Here is a 15000-nt window from a genome sequence, read left to right on the forward strand (position 1 = left end):
GTGCCTCCAAGAGGAGAAAGGGGAGGACGGTGATGTGACTCTGCGGGGCCGACAAATAAGCACAGCCAGCAAGTGAAGGCGCAGTGCGCGTGCTCTCCCTCCCCCTCCCGTTTATTTGAGCCGCGGACGCCGTTTTGATTGTTTTGCGCCCGTCTCTAGCCGCGCAGAAGCCACACTGGAGGCTCAGAACTAACGCCACACACTTGATCCCCCACCCCCCCTAGTCCAATTAGGCCCCCCCAGCACTTCGCCGTGATTCTGTGACGAACCGGGGACCCTTTGGAGATGCACGTACGCAATACGCCACCACAACAGCCACAGAAATGAAACGCCGGGAGGGAGCGGGACCAATGGCGATGCGCTCGTCGCCTTGGGCTACCTCATCAATTTGGACGCCCGGTTGAAGACTTTTGGCCGATTACAAGCACCGACGGTTTCCCTTATCTGCACCGCGCACGCCGCTGTGTTGCCTCGGCGCCCGGAGGCCGCGTGGTGCGGAATTTGGAATTCCCCGCGACGCGCGGCGCGTGCCGCGCCGGGCTTGATCAAAGACTTTCTAAAAGGCGGTCAGTCCTGTCCCCGGCACAATGTCGGCTGCTTCTCCAGAACCGACACCAGGTTTCATTTATTACGGATAAAGCCTGCATGAGGAGCCGGCCGGGGTCCACGACCACCGTGCAGACGTTCTCAGTTCTTTTGAGTCATTTTAGGTTTTTTGTTTTTTTTTGTTTTCTTTTGTGTTTCCCTAGAGCTAACCGCCGCATTTTTTACCGCCGGTCGCTCGGAAGCCGCACGTTGGCGCCGAGAGCTGGAAACACGAACGAATAAATATGAGGGTGACGAGCTGAAGGGCTTTTCTCAACTGCACGTAAGAGCGGAAGGGCCACTCGGCCCCGGGAACATTTATCGTTCGTTCCTTTTCTTCCGACGGAGCTCGACGTGCGTGGAAGCGGATGAGGGCTCTGAGTTACTGTGGGGAAAATAAAGTTCAACTGTCACGAGGGCTTTTAATGTTTCGGTCCTTCTTGTGTGTGTGACTCCCGGCAAATCCCTCTCGGAGCTGTTAATAATTTGACAGGCGTGTTGTGTTGTTTATTTCATGACAAATTACAAATTCAAATGTTTAATGAATGATTTAGCCACACTCTAATGGGACGCTAAATTTAGCCGCTCGCATCCAGAGTCTAAGCGTAATGGTGCATTAGTAATGCAAGGTATAAGCTGGCTGGGAAAGCATCCTCCCCGCGGTGCCAGCGCCCGCTTCAGAGATGTCTGACCGTGATTTAATCAATCAAAGCCTCTTCCCCCGACGCCTATCGCTCCCCGTGACTCCCCCCGTTCAGCCACGCCCCTCGCGCCATCGTCGGCTGCGCCCGTCACGCCTCGTGCACCTGCGTGACAATTTGAGGCTCCGAGCCCCGCTTCCGCCGGCCTTTTGTTTTTCATCCATTCAGTCCCCGCAAAGAATTCACAAAGATCACTATTTAGCGGAGGGGGCGTTCTGGAAATGCCAACGTGAAAAATCAAAGCGATAACACCTTGTAAAGTTCAAATTCAGGGGTTTTTTTTGGCGGAGGCTTTTGCACCGGAGCGACAGGGAACAGAAGGACGCGAGGCTCCGCCAGCCGCCTCCTCCGTCGCCCTCCGGCGGAGCACATTGCTGGGTTACCGCTCGGTCATAATTAAAGGCGGGGCCGGGCAAACAGGACGACCGCTCCCCTCGGCCGCCGAGGAGCCCGAGCTCCTTCGTCGTGGCCCGTTTTGGTCGGCACTACCCCCCTGAAAGGTCAGAGGGCACGGGCGAGCGAGGCCTACACGTCGTGCGGGGAGGGGGAGGGGGGCGGCTGTGGTGGTGGGGGGCGTTGCGGTGGAGAGCCGACTGTGATGGTGGCTCTGCCTTTTAAATAGATGTTTATTTACAATCCTCGTCCTGCATAGGTTGTGGATCTCGTTAGAGTCTAATTAGGGTGCGAGGAGGGGCGGTTCGATGCCTCAGTGGGCTTAACTCGTGGAACTTCGCGGAACGTGTCGTTTCGCTCCTGCTGTTACTATAAAGGGAAGCCGCATCCCCAGGGGGGCTTTTAATCACTCCACGTCTCCGGGAGCAGGGAGCGATGGGCCCAATGAGGAGCGGGGCTCTGGGTGGAGAGGGCGGGATGCATCCGTGTGGCGCGTTAACATTCAAGCCATTTGCCTGCGGTCTTTCAATTATTCATCCGTGCACGTTACATAATTTTTTGCAAGCCAGTGGACTTCCTTGTTTTAGAAATGGTGATATTTTTAGATGTAGACTTCTCTGCTCCCAAAATGTGTCATGGAATCGGCGGGAACTCTTTGGGATTTCTCGCGACTCGATCATTTTGTTGACAAGGAGGACAAGGCACTCCCGGAGGAAGACCGCGCTGACTTTCAATGTTTAAATCATCGGGTCTTTTTCAGCTCCTTAATACGACACACGGGACAGTGTGCATCAGGGTGTTGATGTTGTGTTTAATGCCACACGACACACTCCCCTCGGTCTGCACGTTGCAGGGAACAGCATCAAGCGCTTGAAAGTCACTTGTTTTCACTACAGTCGTCCGTAAAGTCTACGAATACACTCTTGTGCATGTAAACACGCCGGGCGATTATCTTTGCTCCGCTAGTCGGACGCAGCGCTCCTCCCGCGAACCTCGCTAATCAGTTGTGTTCTTGGGGGGAGGGCCTCTGCTTAAGTCGGCCCCTGGGGGCCCACGGTCCCCGCGGCCACCGCGCTCGCATGCTAAAAGCAGGGGGAGGGGAAAAAAACAAGCAAGGCGGAAAGCGAAAATCACAAAGGGACAAGGCGCACGAGCGCACGCACGCCCGCACACACACACACACACACACACACACACACACACACACACACACACACACACACACACACACACACACACACACACACACACGCACACAGACACACGCACACCCATATGTCAGATGAGCAAAAGTTCAGAGGGCACGAGCCTCTTCCTTCAGGGAGAGTAGTACGCAGGCATCGCTTAATGCTAATGTGCACATCGGTGCGTGATGGGGCTGAAAGGAGCCGCTCTCGTCAGCAGGTACATGGAGTACACATGCTCCGTCACACGGAACATCCAGAGAGATGGATGGTGGCGGAGAGACGGCTGTTAGCGGCGTTAACCTGGGAGCCCAGCATCGGGCCCCAGAACAGGTGGCACATCTGCCGCCGCCTCCGCCTCCGCGCGCAAGCAGACTCCGGTTTAATGGTCTTTCCAAATGTTCCTGGATTTGTTTTGGCAGGTTTAATGGACTTTTAAATGTTTTGATGATTTTGCGCCGGCAAAGCTCCCTGGAATGATGCGTTATTTATTTTAATTGAGCACTCAGATCCGAACCCGGGATCGCAGGGAGGACCGGGACGCTGGGAAAAAAAGCTGAACTCTCGTCAGGACTTTTTTTTTTGTACTGTTGAGGCGGTGAGGGTCGATTTAGAGAAGTCCGTTTCCTCACTGAACCCACTTAGCTGACACCCTATTTAATGGATAAGTCCCGATATCCCGACCTATGACTTTATTTCCGTTGACCTGGGGGAGTGTCCTGTCATTGGGAAACACTGAAGCACTCATTCTGAAATACACAAGACGGAAACGGCACTCGAGGATAAATTTAGCAGCCTTTGAATCGCCCCGTGATTTTCCATTTTCCAGACGCACTTCAGTGAATGAAACCGGGAAACAGGCGGCAGATTTAGCGTCTCCATTGTTTTGCCCGACTCGGCACGGGATTTCAGTCAACGACGCCGTTTCGGGCTCATTCTTCCGCGTCGCCCCGGATCCGGGGACTGATTAGCGATCGCCGTGTGGATTTGGATTTGATTGTCACAAAGAGGGGTGGGGGTGTGTGGGGGGGTTGGGTTCTCGTCAGAACAATCAAGGCCCCGCGTCTCTCCTCGGTGAGTGAGAGCACGTGTGATTCACGCGTCGGGGGCCGTTGCGTAAGCTCCGGCGCTGCGCCCCGCCCGCCCGCCCGCAGTTCACAAGGAACGATGGATCTTTTAGGCAGTCGGAAAATGGAGTGTAGACTTTCACAGCTACTACATCAGCGCTCGGCCGCAGCGAGTGTGTTTGTGTGAGAGTGGCGTGTTTGCAGAGAGAGCGAGAGAGAGAGAGCGAGAGCGAGAGAGAGAGAGAGAGAGCGAAAGAGAGAGCGATGGGGGGAGTCTGGTTTGTCTGCAGAAGAGCGGGTGGGCGGCGGGCCGGGTTGGCTTTCTCTCTCTCCAGCCGAGAAGCGGAGTCTCCCCCCCATTCCCCCCTCTCTCCCCTGCGGGCTGCTGGCCAGGGGGCCTCGGTCAGGTAACACCCAGGATAGTATCACAGGACGGTGAACCCCGAGTGGCCCCGCCTGCCTCCGCACGTCTGTTCATGTGATTGTGTCTCTCTGTGAGGCTCTCACCTGTACCTGTCATATATCCTACCTGATCTTCTCTGTTTCGGTGTGTCGCCTGTTTGCTGCCCTACCCCCCCCTCCCCCACCCACCATCCCTTCTTGTCACCACCCCTCAGCCCCACACCTCAACACCCAAACCCCTGTATGTATGGTCTATGTTTCTAGAGCCGTTGCTATGCCAACAGCCCACTTTCCCTGCTCAAGCTTTGGAAGAATCTCTCAGAACTTTAGTCCAGTCTGCCGCCTACTGGCTGCTACGAGCTACTGCAGTCCCCAACCTGCCAATCGGATCAATTTACTGCTGGTTTTATGTCAATATAGCAAAAACGACAAAAAAAAACAAAAAAACATGACTACTTAAATTACGTGAACAAAACAATGAATTTGGAACAGGTTCCCTCATTGGACGACACAAGGTAGAGTCTGAAATCCCTTCCAGAAGGTGCGTTCCCAGCCTCTTCCCCACCTTTCCCAGAGGCAGAACCGAGTTGTTCAGTGTTGTAGAGCAGGGCTGGTAGAAAGACCATTCCCCTGGGATGCACCAGCTCCCACCTGAGAATGCACCGAACACCTGAATGGAGCATGAATACAGAATGAATAATTGAAGATGTGCACTCCCACTTGGTACGGGGGAGGCGGAGGAGGAGGGAAGTGCCTTACTAGACTGCAATACACTTAGGACCCCCGAGGCTCCGTCTATGCTGCACTGCTCTTTGGAGAGATTCCTCGGACCTGAGGTCAGTGTCTCTTTTTTAACCGGCTTTCTCCCCTCCCCTCAATCTGTGCCTGTAGCTTAGCGTCTGGGCCGGACGTCAGTGCACTCAGCCCCCCGACGACTAATACGACTCACAGCCAATAGATGAGTAGTTCCTCCTCTTCTAGAAACGGTCAACATCCCTCCTTCCCCACTCCTGCTCCGGTTTTGTTGCTGGTCCAAGTGACTGTCTGACCCCCCTGTCTTGTCTGCTTGCTGTTTCTGTCTGTCTCTGTGTCAGTATATCCCCCCCCCCCCCCCGGTTCTGTCTGTGTCTCTGCAAAAAAACAGAAAACGAAACGACCACTATTTCCCGTTATTACATCCGACATTGCTTCTCATGGAAATTTAAAAAAAGATTAAGAACGTCCAACGGAAAAAAAAAGGTCCAATTCCGCCTCTGAGCGATTCCATCCTCAGTAGGGGGATGAAGCGAGATTGCTGGCCAGACAGACGGACTTTCTCTGGGCTCGTTGTGTTCTGCCTGTCCAAGGCATTGCCATCACTCTGTGAGTGACAACTACTTGCATATGTAAAATATGCACGTTGCCAATGCCGGAGTCCTGCTTTGGCCCCTGTTTTCCGAACCCACACTTTTACAGTGTTGCTTAACGGGTGGAAAGTGAACTAAAGTGAAGCAAACAGGTTTTATCCATCGTTACTCCATCCTCACTAACAAAAGGCTCTTTTGCAACACTCTAAATGTGCATATCCTTTTATTTTATTATCCCTTTCTTTTTTGTGTTGATATTATATTTTTGTATGGTAAATCTAAACCTCTCTCTCTCTCTCTCTCTCTCTCTTTCACTTCCATTCCTTATCTGGACTATCTTTTTTGAGTTGTCCTTCTAAAGAACGTTGTTCTCTTCTCTCCCCCTGTGATGGGTTGTTATTGTCTGTATTCTTTCTGTTCTGCTGTTTCTTCTGCCTTTTCAGCATCAGTTCAACCTTTGTCCCCTGTTTGAGATACCGTGTGCGTTCTTCTGTTTTCTGTCGTTTTATTCTTTGACACGTATCAGACTGACCAAAACGGAGCCTCTCTTGCGTTTCCAGGCCTCCTGCTTCTCCTCCGTTCTTTCCATCTTTTCTTACAGCTCTGCTGTTGTTGTTTTCTCCAGCTCCCCCCCCCCTCACCCTAACATACTGGTGTCTGTGGAGGTCTCACTCTTCGTGGTGTCGGTATACTCACTGATCATGCTGTTAACACTGCCTCGATCTCTTCTAATACAGATCCATGTTTTATCTCTTGCTTTGTGTGTCCCTCACATCCCCTCTTGGACCGCTTCTCCTCTCTGTGGTCCTCTGTGTTTTGACGCGTTCCTCCTCCATCGTGTGCCTGCATCTCCTGAGTCCGTCCGTCTGTCTATCTGTCTGTCTGTCTGTCTGTCAGTTTGGCGTCTCCCCCTCCTTCTTAACAGCGTATGAGTGTTCTGCCTCTCGATGTGCCTTGACCAGTTTTCCATGGAGTGATCTCTTGTCGTCCACTCTGTCACATTGCATTGGCCAAGGCTCTTCTACCTGTTCTCAGCTCCTTCTCACTCTCGTATCATTTGATTCTCTGTTTTATTTTATTGTCCTTTTTTTTTTATTTACTTTTTTTTTTTTTTTTTTTCTTTTTTCCTTCCTTGTTTTTCTTTACACTTTGGGAATTTTCTCGTCGTCATGACGGCCGAATACGGAGGGTTCTCCCCCGGAATGCTTTGCCCAACTTTAACGTTACGTTGCTCCCTTTAACGTTTCTTTTTTTTTGTTGTTTTGCGAAGCATCTATTTGGGTTTGTGACAATGTACCACCTCTGGTAGAGCGCTGCTCTCGTCTCCCTTTAAATTTTCTGCTGCTGCCGCTGACTCACCAGCTGAAAGAATTAACACCCTCACACATCCTCCAAACGGTGCAGCATCCTTGAAATTAGCTCTTCTTTCGAACATCTGGTCTGTACTTTCCATGTTGCCTTACATGTCAGTCCTGCTGTTTACGATGTCTTGTTGATATACGTGTCATTATACATGTGTGTCCTGTTTTAAGTGTTTAAGGGCGGTAGGGCGTGAACGCACGCTCTGTGCAGCAGATGGAAAAACACGTGTCCCTGTGCATATAAATGGAACTCTCTGTGAAAATGTGCTTGCCTACTTTTTCGGAAGGAAAACTTGCTTAATAGAGATCTTTTGGATACTAACCACAGTGGCCATATGTATAGTCATCTCAGAATCCAATTATCATTAAAAAAAGGGTTTGACACATAAACCATTGTTAATTCTGGTGCCCACGTTCTAATCTTTGAAGAGTTTGGCTCAGTCTATTGGCTCTGCGCTTTATATGTAGAGAAAGAGATCTTTGGACCGATAGATCCACACAAGGCAAACTTGGACCGAGTCAGCGTTTCATGATGTCTAGTCCTTTCATCTCAGAAGCCAGAAAGAGGTGGAGGCTCGTCCCTCTCGGCTCTCAGAAGTTCTCTCCCTCTCTGGAGAAGGGCTGGAGTCTCTGGAGGTGCTTTCGCTGGATCTCTTTCCCTGGACCAACCTGTGTTTTTATCCGCAGGGGCAACAAGCCAGTTAACAGCCCCAAGGGCCACCCCCCTGACGCTGATGGCCATTCTTCTGTCACAGACCTGGCCAACTCTCTGACAGGAGACATGGTGATGGTAAGGTCTCTTCAGTCCGTCCACCTCCACCTCCACCGAGAAACACCGCTCGTCTGAGGCCGCACGGAGTAACCTCCAGCGGTCGGGTCGCGGCCGCCTGCTCAGACAGAGCGAAGGGGCCGTGATGGTTTGAAATTGAGCGCTGCGTGTGAGAAAGGCACGGAGGCAGGTCTGACGGTGGCGACCAAGTCATTGGAGCCGCCGAGGGTGACTCACGCTGTTACACGGAGTTGATAATTGGGCGGAATGTTTCGCAGCGATCCTGCCCGACAAGTCAAAAAGCATTGACGAGTGTGGGGAGTGACTAATTATCATTCTTCCCCCAACTATTTTAAAACGATAGTTATAACCTTTAAGTACGAAGGTGACTCAGCCATTAATATCCAACCTGCCGAGAGATGTTTTAAATGAGTGTACGCATGCAAAGCCGGCATACTGAAAAATCCATTAGAGAAAGGTTTAAGGACCAGCGCCCAGTTTCACTAAGTGGGCTTATGACCTGCTGATATGTGTTATCTCTCCCCCACAACCATCCCTCCATATCGCCGCCCCGGCAGGGAGAGAGAGGCGGAGATCGACAAACAGAGAGAGAGAGGGGGGGGGGGGTCTGGAGGAGGTATAGCCACAGGGAGAACAGAATGAAGGCATAAAGACAGCTGTAAGAGCAGCATGTCAACCTTGCAATGAGCCTCCCTGCCCAAAGTCTCTCTCTCTCTCTCTCTCTCTCTCTCTCTCTCTCTCTCTCTCTCTCTCTCACTCTCCCCCCCTCTGTTTGGCACCCCACCCCTCCGCCTCTGTCTGTGTGGTCTTTCTATCAGATAGCGGCCTTTTAGGACCTTTTAAAGCAGGAAGAGAGTGGCAGAGAGGGAGAGCGGGTGGGCTAAAGCTCCCCAATCTCCAATCTGAGCTCCTCCTGCCTCTTGAGGTCATTAGTGGAGAAATTAAACTCTCCCGGAGCCGCTTAGCGTCAGTCTGATCTCTGCGAGTGGCTCATTTTTCACCTCGATAGAAATGCAACTCTGTAGTCTTCACCCGCTGGCGGCGTCACCCTGTCAAAGACGTGAAAACAAGCGCGTGGGTCTGCGGGAGAGGGAGTTGGACGCCTGTTTCTATGACTGCGATTTCCCGCGGATTTGAGAGGTGTTGCATGGGTGTCACCGCACGCACGATGCTATTAATATTACCTCTGTCACTCCCTCCTCCCCCGTTTAGCTGTCGCCGGGCTCGGAGGACGATGACGGCGAGGGCCCTATCAGCGAGAAGCTCGGCCGGATCCAGTTCAGCATCGGCTACAGCTTCCAGGACTCCACGCTCACCGTCAAAATCCTCAAGGGCCAGGACCTCCCTGCCAAGGACTTCTCTGGCACCTCTGACCCCTTTGTCAAGCTCTACCTGCTGCCGGACAAAAAGCACAAGCTGGAGACCAAGGTCAAGAGGAAGAACCTCAACCCGCACTGGAACGAAACCTTCCTGTTTGAGGGTCAGTGCTTCGAGCTCCCGACAGCCTTGTAGATGGTGGAGCATCCGCTGGAGGGGCGGTCACTGTCAATGCGCTGTTGTTGAAATCTCCCGGAGGTCGGAGGCTGTAACGTGGAAAAGCGACGGCCAAAAATAAAAAAAACGACGAAAAAAACACAAAACAGGTCAAAATATGGATGGAAGCTTAGATGGAGGAGGCGACAGAGCGGACGGTGTCGTCTGCCTCGCCGCTTTAAGTACCTGGCTTTGATTAACTTTTCATGTTCTGAATTTGGTGCTCCCACGGAGACATCGGAGGCAGGTGAAGATAATTTGACAGAGACGCCTCACGCCCCTTAAAAGCTGTATAAGCCTTACGTCAAACTTAAATGGAAGGATGGAAATGATTAACAAATGGCCGGTGGTGTTGTTGCGCAGGCTGTCCAAGTCCATACGTTGTTGTTTTTTGGTTATTGTCTGAGGCTGACGTCGGCTCAGTTTGAGTCCTCGAACAAACTCCAGCCCAGAGTTAAAGTTTCTGGGAATGAAAAACCCAGATAACAGAAAGTGGAAACCTTCCACAATGTACGTCTAACTCCAGTTTTTTTAAGCGCCTGGAATTTTTCTGCGCACCCGAAGCAGGGCGCCAATTTGGCCGCGCTCAGGATGTGTTGCCGACTCTATATATCTGTCTCTCTGACCTCGCTGTTATCCGTCTGCCTTTGTCCGTCTGCCTTTGTCCGTCTTAGGGTTCCCGTATGAGAAAGTGCGGGAGCGGATCCTCTACCTCCAGGTGTTGGACTACGACCGCTTCAGCAGGAATGACCCCATCGGGGAGGTGTCAATCCCCCTCAACAAGGTGGAGCTGGGGCAGATAAAAACCTTCTGGAAGGAGCTCAAGCCCTGCAGTGATGGCAGTGTAAGGCGGCGCGGCGGGGCGTGGGGGAGGGTGGGGGTGGTGGTGGTGGTGTGGTGAATGGTCTGAACAGTCGGCGTAGCCCCCGATGTAAAGTAGCCCCACAGGGCGGGCTCTGCGTCCTGATCGCTCACATTCTGACGTTACCGGCTGTGCCCGGTGCACCGCTGTGTTTTCATTTTGGATGTCGGTTATTTTACTTTACTCCGTTTCCTTATGGAACAAAACAAAACAAACCATCAACGGTTGGGATAAGCCCCCCATGTCTTGGCATCCGAGCAACGCCCCTGGGTCTAAATGTGGTTGTTTCAAAATGTGAAGCTCAAGCACAACAAATGAAACACTTCTCCCTCAGAGTTTTGAGGGTGGATATTTTTGCCATAACGAGGATTACTTACTGATTTACTTCAGAAGGAAGAAGAGAGGGACGAGTGGCTGTAACCTACCCCCCTCCACTCTATAAGGAACTCTCAAATCTCAATATGTAATATATATTATAGCAGCGTACAGTGCTGCATTACATCTCTGTGTTTGGTATTTGACATTCATCTGTTTGTTTTTGTCACAGTGACGTTGATTAATGAGACTCACTGTGCCTCGGTGGCGACGGGAGACGTGATCAGAGGCCACCAATGTGTTATCAGGGCTTTAAAAGAGAGCGGGCGCGGCGTCTCATTAGGACCAAACTCTGATGTGGTGTCCGCTCAGATAAGACGCCGGACGGCATAGTGAGCCCACCATCTGGCCTCCACGCGGGTTGGTGGGGCCGGAAGGACGGCGCTGTCGTGCGACCGCGCAGCGAGCGAGGGCGTTTGGAGCCTGAACGGCCGTAAGGGGCGTGCGTAGCAGGCCGAGTGAGTCACCCCCCTGTGTTTGTCTACGTGTGGCTGTCTGTGTTTGTTTGGCTCTCTCTTTTCAGGGGAGACGGGGCGACCTGCTGTTGTCTCTCTGCTATAATCCCACCGCCAACACCATCACTGTGAACATCATCAAAGCCCGCAATCTGAAAGCCATGGACATCGGGGGCACCTCAGGTACAGTTTTTCCGCTTTGTTTGCGCCTTTCCGGGGCCCCTCCCTGGCCCCCACTCGCCCGTCCGCACGCCTCCCCTCCTCCCGTGACACGGCCTCATGAGTTACTCAGGCATGGTGTTAAAACATTTACTGACCCGTCCACGCGGGGGAAGGCCACCGTCTGGATCCGGCCCCGGCTCCCGCCACGGAACGCTGTGGCGGCCAGACTAATCAAGTCAAGTCAAGCCAAGTTTATTTATACAGCCCTAAATCATCGTAACGTCTCCAGGCATCTCACATAGAAATCGACGCCGTCCCCTCGTCCACTGTAAGCCGTTCTCAAATATTCTCGAAAATGACCCTCCAGCTGGGACTCCTCTCTCATTCTGTCTCTTCCCTTATATCCTTCCCCTCTGTGCATCTAATGGGAACTGTAGTCCCCAAACTGCGGTGTGTGTGTGCGTGTGTGCGTGTGTGTGTGTGCGTGTGTGTGTGTGTGTGTGTATGCGTGTGTGCGTGTGTGCTTGTGTGTGTGTGTGTGTGTGTGTGTGTGTGTGTGTGTGTGTGTGTGTTTGAGAGAGAGAGCTCAATTTACTGCTCCCTCTCCCCTTCGCTGCCGTGTTGTGCAGTATCGGGTCTCATAGTGAAACGTTATGGGCTGTATAGAAGTGGAGAATGACTGATTCTTGTGGGTGCAGTAAGAGTCTGTCACTAACAGTGCTACAGTCAATGTAAATGTTATTCCGGGGGCGCTCTTTACAAATCCCCGTTTCCATAAGCATCTCCTCGTCTGCATGTGACATCGCTCAGGGGAAACACTGACCTTGAGCTTGAACAAGGTCGCTGCCTTTTTATTTTTATTTTTCTGCTGTACCTCACAAATTAAAAGGTTAATTGCAAAGCTTCCCCCGTATGAACTCATGTTGGCAACTTCGTCCTCCACCTCAAGCTGTCGGCGTTATGTGCTAATGTCAAGGGTGTGGTGAAGGGTACATGGGGGTGTATGGCGTGTACCACCCTAACCCTCACTGCTTACAGTGCCCTCACCCATCATTCCCTGGTCCCTGTCACACCAGTGTGGCGTTTGCACCCTAAAAGACGGTTTTCACGCTCCTGCCGATGCCCTTGAGCAAGGCAGTGCCTCTTGAGCTGGAGCCGGCGTGCTGTGGCTGCCCACCGCTGCCGGTTTATTAAGCCCCAAAACTGAATCTTCTTCTAAATTAATTTTATTTGAATGCAATTGTTGTGATCGGTACTTTCGGAAAGTGAATCACCGCAAAGGTTTCAGTGCAACATGGCGTCGACTAATAGCAAACAGGATTTTGTTGTGCTGACCTTTGAAGTTTGTTCCGTTCGGGAGAAAATTGAGTGATACACAAAATAAATGCAGTGCGGGTTACAGGAGTCAGGGCGGGGCGGCTAGCATTCTAACCAACTGCAGTGTAGAGCACCTGTAGCGTGCACTTGGCAAAGACATGCGATTCCGTGTTGCGCCGTCTACCCCTGTTGTGACCGGTCCTTACGTCCCTTGGACTGCGTAGGGGTGCACCTCCTGAGGCGCCTCTCTCTCTCTGTCCCTCAGATCCCTACGTCAAAGTGTGGCTCATGCACAAGGACAAGCGCGTGGAGAAGAAGAAGACGGTGACGATGAAGCGCTGCCTCAACCCCATCTTCAACGAATCCTTCCCCTTCGACGTGCCCGCCCACGTGCTGAGGGAGACCACCATCATCATCACCGTCATGGACAAGGACAGGCTGAGCCGCAACGACGTCATCGGCAAGGTAACGGCGGTAACAGGCAATCGGAGAGGCTTTACAGACGGTACGGTGGCCGACGCGGGCCGGGAAACGCGCCGCTTAAGGCAAATGTGCGGCACGAGAGGTGCACGTCGCAAAAAAACGCCGACGACCCTGTGGCCGCAGGACCCGACGTTTCCTAGCGGACTGAGCGGCGGTGGGACCGGTCGCTGCTCAGGTTCTAACGCGTCACACAGCGGTAAACATCTGCGCCTCGTTATGGTTGCTCCCACCGTGTTTCGTCCATTCCACATGTATTCCACAATATCACCTCTCAAAATAAAGGTGAATTAGTTGGTGAGGAAGGTGAGGTCAGCAAGGCTCTGATTACCGGTTGGGAGCCTCGCTGTAACACCACCGTCAGCGATTTGGAGCTTTCTGAAAGGCGTCCGCCGTGGCTTTCGCTGCACGTTGATTCAGCCGGTCTATCTGACGGCAGCGCGTCATTTGTTTGGAGTTCGCTCGCCTGGTCCGACTGCCGTACCTATTGGGGTTTTTGGGAAAGTTCTAATGTCGCTCAACCCTCTTCCCCCGCCCCACCCCACCCCACCCCATCCCCGACTCAGATCTACCTATCGTGGAAGAGTGGACCAGCGGAGGTGAAGCACTGGAAGGACATGATGGGTCGGCCGCGCACCAACGTGGCCCAGTGGCACGCTCTCAAGGCCTGATCCCCCCGCCCAGCTTCCACCAAGAAACCCCCCCCCAACCCCCAACTCCCCCCAAAACCCCCAAACACCCAAACCCCCTCCTCCAGTCTCCCAACTTCCCCCTCCGATCCCGTCCTTATGCACAAGACTGACTTGCTGCCAGGCTGTGAAACACGGGTACAATTAGCCATCTGCTCTCTTAAACCTTTAAACTCTCGTCTATATCCTCTTGAATCTCTTCCCCTCTCCCTGTCTCTCTCCCTGTCTCTCTCCCTGTCTCTCTCCCTCTCTTCCTGTCTCTCTCTCTCTCTCTCTCTCTCTCTCTCTCTCTCACTCTCGCTCTGTCTCTCGTTCTTCTGATCCTCTCGCCACCCCGTGTCACCTGCCGTGTGTTTCCCTCCGTCTGTACGTCTGTCTGTCGGACCTGACGCCACTGAGTTCCTTTGTTGAATCCCGCCCTTTCGCCCTCTCTCCCTCCCTCCCTCCCTCTCTCCCTCTCTCTCTCTTTCGGGGAGCGCTGGGTTTGCTCTGGTGCCAGTCTCCTGGAAACCCAGACCACAAGTAAAGGCATATTGATCTAAACTCATGTAATCCAAGTGTAGGACTTTTCCAGGTAAACAATTCTATACAGCATGTATATACAGTATATACTGTATATATATATATATATATATATATATATATATATATATATATATATATATATACAGTATATCCCTCGTCTCAGTATATATATATATATATATATATATATATATATATATATATATATATATATTTACTGTATATATATCTTTATACATACAATAGGCATGTAGATTGGCAGAGCCTTCCCACCCATGTGTCGTAGGAGACCCATGCTGTCCTGACCTCCGAGCGCTCAGCCCAATTTGAAAAGCAATCAATTTTGGGTTTTCTAACGACCTGCCTGAGAGGGGCAAAATGTCTCCCCCCGTCTTTCCGTCTCCTCCTTCTTCTTCTCTTTCTCTTTCTTCTTCTTCTTGATTCTTTGCCTCTTTCTCCGGCACAATATTAGTGCCCCCCCCCCAACACACGCACACACACACACACACCCCGCCCCCACCCCCACCCCCACCCCCACCCTCCTTAGCCTTCTTTTCGGGAACCCTCATCGTCTGTGTTTTGTGGCTGCTGTGCTGTAGCTCCAACAAAAGTAGAGATAAAAAATAATAATAATAGAATAATAATAACAGCTGAACTGACTGATCCGGGAGGAAGCTGGAACACAATAAACTTCCCACACGGATCGCTTCTGGTTTTCCCAGACAACGGCCCTGACACGGAGAGAGAACAAAGAAGATGAAACCCCCCCCCCC

The 15000-nt window shown here is 52.1% G+C and overlaps 1 protein-coding gene across 1 annotated transcript in view; it reads left to right on the forward strand.

The window, feature by feature from the left end:
• Positions 1–13684, forward strand: part of syt7a (synaptotagmin VIIa) — a gene marked incomplete at both ends in the record, with an annotated part of 77500 nt that extends 63816 nt beyond the window's left edge. The window contains 6 exons of the mRNA XM_080002628.1: positions 7727–7829; positions 9042–9309; positions 10037–10206; positions 11123–11237; positions 12799–12998; positions 13580–13684. Of these exons, the coding sequence (XP_079858754.1) occupies positions 7727–7829; positions 9042–9309; positions 10037–10206; positions 11123–11237; positions 12799–12998; positions 13580–13684 (961 nt within the window). The remainder of the gene's footprint in view (positions 1–7726; positions 7830–9041; positions 9310–10036; positions 10207–11122; positions 11238–12798; positions 12999–13579) is intronic.
• Positions 13685–15000: the final 1316 nt, after the last annotated feature.

The sequence above is a fragment of the Zeus faber genome (assembly GCF_960531495.2).
Source record: "Zeus faber genome assembly, chromosome: 6".
NCBI classification, from domain to species: Eukaryota; Metazoa; Chordata; class Actinopteri; order Zeiformes; family Zeidae; genus Zeus; species Zeus faber.